We start from the raw sequence: 7,500 nt of genomic DNA, 5'->3' as shown, positions 1-7,500 counted from the left end.
GTCAACACGTAGATTTAACCCTGTGTTTTTTTAAAGGATGAGAGGAAGCGAAAGAGAACAAGGACTTAGCACAATGCGTGTAGTACGAAAAGCATTGGGAAAAAAAAGATAAATGAATAAAACTCCACTTTCAAGACCCCTGCTAATGGCGTGGCCACGTGTCTCTGAACGTTAATCTTACGAGCGGGTCGTGAAGTGGCCCACCCCGACCTTCCGTCGCGTGGCCATGTTTGCGCTCTGTTTGACCTCGCCCCTTCGTCGCATCGCGCCCGTGGCTGTACGTAGGTGGGGCTGAGAGTGTGGGAGTGGGGGTGAGAGTGGGAGTGGAAGTGAGTGAGTGAGTGAGTGAGTGAGTGAGTGAGTGAGTGAGTGAGTGAGTGAGTGAGTGAGTGAGAGAGAGAGAGAGAGAGAGAGAGAGAGAGAGAGAGAGAGAGAGAGAGAGAGAGAGAGAGAGAGAGAGAGAGAGAGAGAGAGAGAGAGTGAGAGAGAGAGAGAGAAAGAAAGAAAGAAAGAAAGAAAGAAAGAAAGAAAGAAAGGGAAAAAAAGCGAGAAAGGCGTCGGGTGAATAAAAAGAAATAATAGTTGAGGCACTGACATTAGTGTGCAATTGCAAACCGTGTCCACGTGTCCTCCCCCCTCCCCCCCCCCCTCTTTTTTATTTTTTTCTAACCCCACCAATCTCCCCATGAACCGCACACCGAAACCCCCAGAATTAATAGAATGCCGTGTATTTAATGTGATGTCGAAACGTATGATTTAGTTAGTTAACACGCAGGTTTTAATATCCGCGGCGGTTCGTTGCGTTAGTCTTTGTGATGCATATTTCCGGAAGTAGTTTAAGTATGAATTCGTATTTCGGGTGTGATGAAAGTCGTTGGTGATGATGATGATGATGATGATTGTTTTTTGTTTTTGTTTGGTGTTGCGGGGGTCATGGTTGTGGTGATGATTGTGGCTTTATGAGGTTTATATTAATGATTGGTAATGGTGATGGTTGTGATGGTGATGATGATGTTGATGGCGGTGATGATTATGGTGTTGATGGTGATAATGATTATGATAATGATAGATTATGATAATGATAATGATGTTGATAATGTAAATGATTGAAATAGTTACATTATTTACTTATAACAATGGTGACAACAGCAACAACAATGCTGTTATACTCACCGCCCAGCGACCACTGCCACGATTACGTAACTCTGTTGATATAGCAATGCAACATATGAAATGAAATTGTTCTATTAGTTCATGTCGACCGAAATAACAGGAGCTGACATGTGGGGTGGAGTGGATATGAGGCTGTTTTAACATGGTATGTGGTGATTACTGGTGAGGACCTTTGTGATGACTGTGAGGATGACTGTGATGACCTTGTTGATAATTGTGGTGGTGATATGACTATTTTGATGATAAGTATGGTGATGACTGTAGTTAACTGTGGCGATGACTGTGATGATAACTGGTGATGACTGTAATTAACTGTGGTGATGACTGTAATGATAACTGGTGATAATTGATCGTGATGAGAGGACTGATGATCGGGATGAATGCATGATGACCGCCGTTGTGATGATGAGAGTGAGTCTAGTTGTGGGTGCTTGAACATTGAATTTGTTTATTCATATTTATGTACTTTTGTTTATGTTTATTTTTTATGTTAGGTGATGATGAAGTCTTGTTTTCTTTTTCATCATATTTTCGATCTGAATTTTTTTTCTTCATATTACTGTGTAAAGAAATATTGTTAAATTGTTAAACAAGATCAATAGTGATTATTATTATTATGTTAATAATGATGATCATAATGGTGATTAAGATGACAATAATGTTGGTAATAAAAATGTTCATAATGATACTAATAATGATAATAATAGTAATCGTAATCATTATAAAAGTGGTGATAATGATAATTATGATACTAATAAGGACAAATTTTATGCTGATAATAAATAAAGAAAATATAATGAAAGGAAACATAAATAACCAGATAATTAGGTAAACTAATTAAAAAAAAATTATATTCCGACAAACAATACACTCGTAATAAAAAAAGAAATGAAAAACAAAAACAAATTAACACATATTACAAATCCCCCCCCAAAAAAGAAAGACAACAACAACAACAACAAACACACAAGACGTCAGAAAAAAAAGAAAGAGTACATGACCAGTCAAATCCTAATTAATTCATTCTCCCTTCCCCCCCCTCCTCCTCCCCCCTGGTCGTCCCACCCATCCCCCCCGCCTCCTTCTGGTCTCCGCCTCCTTACGGGCAGCACCAACAACAGGTCGCTGCCGCCATCGAGAGGGCAAAGCAGGTCACCATGACGGAACTGAACGCCATTATCGGGGTAAGTGGTGTGTGGATGAGGTGTTGGTGTGGATGAGGTGTGGGTGTGGGTTGTGTGGATGAGGTGTTGGTGTGAGTGGGTGGGTGGGTGTGGGTTGTGTTGGTGTGGATGAGGTGTGGGTGTGGGTTGTGTGTGTGGATGAGGTGTTGGTGTGGATGAGGTGTTGGTGTGGATGAGGTGTGGGTGTGGATGAGGTGTTGGTGTGGATGAGGTGTTGGTGTGGATGAGGTGTGGGTGTGGGTTGTGTGGATGAGGTGTGGGTGGGTTGTTGGTGGATGAGGTGTTGGTGTGAGTGGGTGTGTAGGTTGTGTGGATGAGGTGTTGGTGTAAGTGGGTGGGTTGTGTGTGGATGAGGTGTTGGTGTGAGTGGGTGGGTTGTGTGTGGATGAGGTGTTGGTGTGTGTGGGTGGGTTGTGTGGATGAGGTGTTGGTGTGTGTGGGTTGTGTGGATGAGGTGTTGGTGTGAGTGGGTGGGTTGTATGGTGTGTGGGTGGGTGGTGTGGATGAGGTGTTGGTGTGAGTGGGTGGGTTGTGTGTGGATGAGGTGTTGGTGTGAGTGGATGGGTGGTGTGGAAGAGGTGCTGGTGTGAGTGGGTGGGTGTGTGGATGAGGTTTTGGTGTGTGTGGGTGGGTTGTGTGGTGTGTGGATGAGGTGGTGGTATGAGTGGGTTGTGTGGATGAGGTGTTGGTGTGAGTGGGTGGGTTGTGTGGTTTGTGTGGGTGGGTGGGTTGTGTGGATGAGGTGTTGGTGTGAGTGGGTTGTGTGGATGAGGTGGTGTGAGTGGGTGTGTGGATGAGGTGTTGGTGTGAGTGGGTGTTTTTTTTGGTGTGTGTGGGTGTGTGGATGAAGTGTTGGTGTGTGTGGGTTGTGTGGATGAGGTGTTGGTGTGAGTGGGTTGTGTGGATGAGGTGGTGGTGTGAGTGGGTTGTGTGGATGAGGTGGTGGTGTGAGTGGGTTGTGTGGATGAGGATTAGGTGTATGGGTGGGTGAGGTTGTTTGGGTGTGGGAATGTGTGAGTGGGTGATGTGTGGTATGTGGGTGGGTGAGGTTATTTGGATATGTGTGAGTGGTAGTGTGTGGATGAGATTTGTCGGTGTGTGTGTGGGTATGTAGGGTGGATGAGTTTTTGTATGTTAGTGTGTGTTTGTGGTATTGGGTAGATGAGGTTTGTCGGTGTGTGGGTGAATGAGATACTGTGGTTAGGTGTCTAGGTGCCGTTAGAACGTGTGTTTGTATGTATGTATATATGTATGTATGTATGTATGTATATATGTATGTATATATGTATATGTAGTATGTAGGTTTGTGTGCTTTGTAGGTTTGTATATGGGCTCAAGTGTGGAGAGAGAGAGAGAGAGAAAGAGAAAGAGAAAGAGAGAGTAAGAGAAAGAAAGAAAGAGAGAAATTTAGAGAGAGAGTGAGAGAGAGATAGGAGAGATAAAGAAAGAAAGAAAGATAGATAGATACACAACGAGAAACAGACAGACAGACAGACAGACAGACAGAGACAGAGACAGATAGAGAAATCAAACTCCCAAAAGAACTTAACCGCGGACACTTCTGGACACAGTCTCATTCATTTTAATCGTCCCCTTTTTAAATAAACACTAAACCTCATGTCTTTTTTTTTGCTTTTATGGTCAGCAGCCGTTGCTCAGGTCACACAAGCCTTGGTGTTCATTACAACCTCAGAGTTTGGTCTTCAAAGGGAGAATAAAGCTTTGTTACTGTGGCTTGTCAGCTGAAGTTAGCTCAGGATGTGTGTGTGTATGTGTGTGTGTGTGTGTGTGTGTGTGTGTGTGTGTGTGTGTGTGTGTGTGTGTGTATGTGTTTTGTGTTGTTGTGAATGAGAGAGAAGGAATGGATGAATGAAAGAGAGGGAGATGGTTTAGGTGGGGAGTGTGTGGGGGGAGGGGGAGCGGAAAGGGGAGAGAGAGAGAGAGAGAGAGAGAGAGAGAGAGAGAGAGAGAGAGAGAGAGAGAGAGAGAGAGAGAGAGAGAGAGAGAGAGAGAGAGAGAGAGGGAGGGAGGGAGAGGTAGAGGGAGGAAAGGGGAGCGAGCGAGAGAGAGAGAGGAAAGGGGAACGAGCGAGAGAGAGGAAAGGGGAGCGAGCGAGAGCGAGAGAGAGGAAAGGGGAGCGAGCGAGAGAGAGAGGAAAGTGAAGCGAACGAGAGAGAAAGAGGAAAGGGAAAAGAGAGAGAGAGAGAGAGAGAGAGAGAGAGAGAGAGAGAGAGAGAGAGAGAGAGAGAGAGAGAGAGAGAGAGAGAGAGAGAAAGAGATATGGTGTGGGGTGGGGTGGGGGATGGAGACAGTGAGTGTGAATGAGTAATATGCATAACTGAGTTCAGAAGGATGTAAGAATTGATCCTGTACATAGACATCGTAAATAGATAGTGATTGAAAGAGATAGGTAAAGAGGGAAAGAGTTGAAAGAGCGACAGAAGATATTAATGAAAGAGAAAGAGTTGTAAAAGCGAGAGAAGAGATAGATGAGGAGAGAAAGAGATGAAAGAGCGAGAGAAGAGATAGATGAAGAGAGAAAGAGATGAAAGAGCGAGAGAGAGAGAGAGAGAGAGAAAGAAATTGAGCGAGAGTGCTGTTTTTTTTTTTTTTAGATTTTAGAAATGTTACACAATTCCAGCCAACTTTAGGAATTGTTGTGTATATACTTACTTATACATTTAAATACGTCTCTTCTCAAGAGTGGAGTGTTAATTCATTATCTTTCTTTTTTCTGTCTCTCCTTCTTTAAGTATCTAAGAAAAAGATAAATATGTATTTGTTTAGGTAGTCACAATGCAGTCAAGTCATGCTAGCTGATAGTAACTGATTGTCTATATTAAGGATGAGAATAGCACTTCTGATAAGGATGATAGCATTAATCTTAATAATATTGATGTCGATTTAAAGTTAGGAGAATCAGAGGAAAAAAGGGCCAGAGAATATACCAAACTTCATAGAATGTTTTTGTTTTTATTTATTTATTTATTTTATAGCTTTGTTCTCGAGTCATTGGCTAACCAATATTTTATCTATATATACTTATATATATATATATATTGTCATGGAGAGTTATGACTAATACATATATATCTCTCTAGGTTTATAAGGAAAGAGATAAGTACCGCCTATGTTAGCGAGAAAAAATAATAATTTCTAAAGATTTAAAAAAAAAAAAAAAAAATCACGAGAGATTTGCCCCTCATGAAGTTGTGAAGTTTTGGGAATTCTAAGCCAGTCACGAACGGGGTGACTTCTTCTACTTATCTACCGTCTGAGAGAGAAAGAGTTTAGAAAATAGATGTTGATGAAGATAGCTTTTTACCAAGTGGATATTCATTAAGATTTGATCAAACAAAACCCAACAAATGATAGTTTTAGACCAAAGTTAAAAAAAAAAAAAGAGAGAGGAAGTTTAAAAAGATATATAGATAAAAAAAAAACAAATGTATATATTTTTGTTCTATGTGGACCGACTCATAACACGGATGGGTTATAGATATGTTCTATTGCCTTGCAGCAGCAGAGAAACGAGTTACCCCGAATTTTGGTTAGTATCACGTCATCGTTGGAAGTCTGCCGTTAGTGAAAGAGACGGCAGAAATTTGTATTATTATTATTATCAATTATCAATTATTATTGTTATTATTATTATTGTTATTGTTATTATTATTGTCATTATTATTGTTGTTATTATTATTGTTATTATTGTTATTGTTATTATTATTATTATTATCTTATTTATTATTGAAATTATCATTATTTATATATTGATATATGTATGTGTAGGCCTTATAGAGTATAGGAAAAAAGCAGGTAGGTTTTTGGAAAGATCTTTCTTCTTCTTCTTTAAGAGTAGGTGGTAGGATGAATAGTAATGAAAAAAAGGAAGAAGAAGAAAGAGGAAGAGGAGAAGGAAAGGGGAGGCAGAATGACATAGCAAAGATAGGAAGGGTAAGATTATATATTCTCTTTCTTGCCGTCTTGAGATCAGTGATTTTTTTATTCATATAAATTGTATGCTATTAATTAGATTCAGTAGATTTTGAATATGTAGGTGTCTTTTATTTAAGGAAAAAGTTATTTATGTATATTTAATGGTCCCTTTTTTAAAATGATGTCATTAGGTCATTTAGGTAGGTCAAGATAGTATTTTTTATTCTTTTATTTCTTATTGTTACAAGTGGATAGGAAATTTTCACTTCTCGTAAAATACAAAAAAAGCCCCATCCTAGAGGCTGTATTTCAACGCTCAAAGTTTAGTAATGTAAGTACTTTGTTATTTATAGATGTATTTTGTCATACTTATATATGCATCATTCTTTCATTCTTCTCAAATGCACATCTGTTGTTTGGTATGATTTGTGTTTACTGTTGTTGTTTTCTTTTGAATGACTTTCATTTATACTTTGGTATCCCTCATCATTTGAGATGCATTTGCTACATTTGTCATCGTTATTTAGCACTTGTAATCATCACATTTTTTGGTCAGTCTATGCTATCCATCAACCACACGTTTACTACACTTTTTGCTCCTACTTTTAATTAATTCTTTGGGTGGGAGTATTTCATTAAGAACATTGTCGCCACTTTTTTCGCATTTGCCAGTCTCTGGCTCTGACTCTCTCTTTTTTCTTCTCTTTCCTTCTCCTTCCTTTTTTTCTTCTATTTCTCTTTTCTCTTCTATATTCTCTCTCTTTCTCTTATTTCTCTTCTTTTCTCTTCTTTTCTCTCTCTCTCTCTCTCTCTCTCTCTCTCTCTCTCTCTCTCTCTCTCTCTCTCTCTCTCTCTCTTCACCTTCACGTCACATCATATTTTGCGGTGGTGACATCTTCGCCCTCACTTCATCAACTTCAGACTCACCCCCCCCACCTCATACCTCCCTCCCCGACCTCATTTCCTCGCTCATTCATCTGCCTTCCTCATCCCGGTCTGTTCTCTCCCTTTCATCTCCACCCTATCCCCCCCCCCCTATTCCCCAATATTCCCTCCTCCACTCCCTCTTCTTACCAACGCTAAGCACCCCACCCCCCACCCCTCCCTAACCCCATCATTAATTTAGTCCTCTCCTTACCCCCACTTGTACCCCCCCCCCATCCTATCACACCCCTTTCCTTCAACCTATTCGCCCCCCCCCTCCTGT

General features: G+C 40.6%; 1 protein-coding gene across 1 annotated transcript in view; it reads left to right on the top strand.

The window, feature by feature from the left end:
• LOC122266855 (transducin-like enhancer protein 3) overlaps positions 1-7,500 on the top strand; it is a gene marked incomplete at its 5' end in the record, with an annotated part of 112,766 nt that overhangs the window by 17,485 nt on the left and 87,781 nt on the right. The window contains 2 exons of the mRNA XM_086544947.1: positions 2,283-2,357; positions 5,878-5,907. Coding sequence (XP_086401073.1) covers positions 2,283-2,357; positions 5,878-5,907 — 105 coding nt within the window. The remainder of the gene's footprint in view (positions 1-2,282; positions 2,358-5,877; positions 5,908-7,500) is intronic.

Source organism: Penaeus japonicus, unplaced genomic scaffold (assembly GCF_977035675.1).
Source record: "Penaeus japonicus unplaced genomic scaffold, GWHDUDI00000001_assembly GWHDUDI00000015, whole genome shotgun sequence".
Taxonomy (NCBI): Eukaryota; Metazoa; Arthropoda; class Malacostraca; order Decapoda; family Penaeidae; genus Penaeus; species Penaeus japonicus.
Note: the sequence above shows the minus strand (reverse complement) of the source record. Positions and strands in the feature narration are given on the sequence as shown.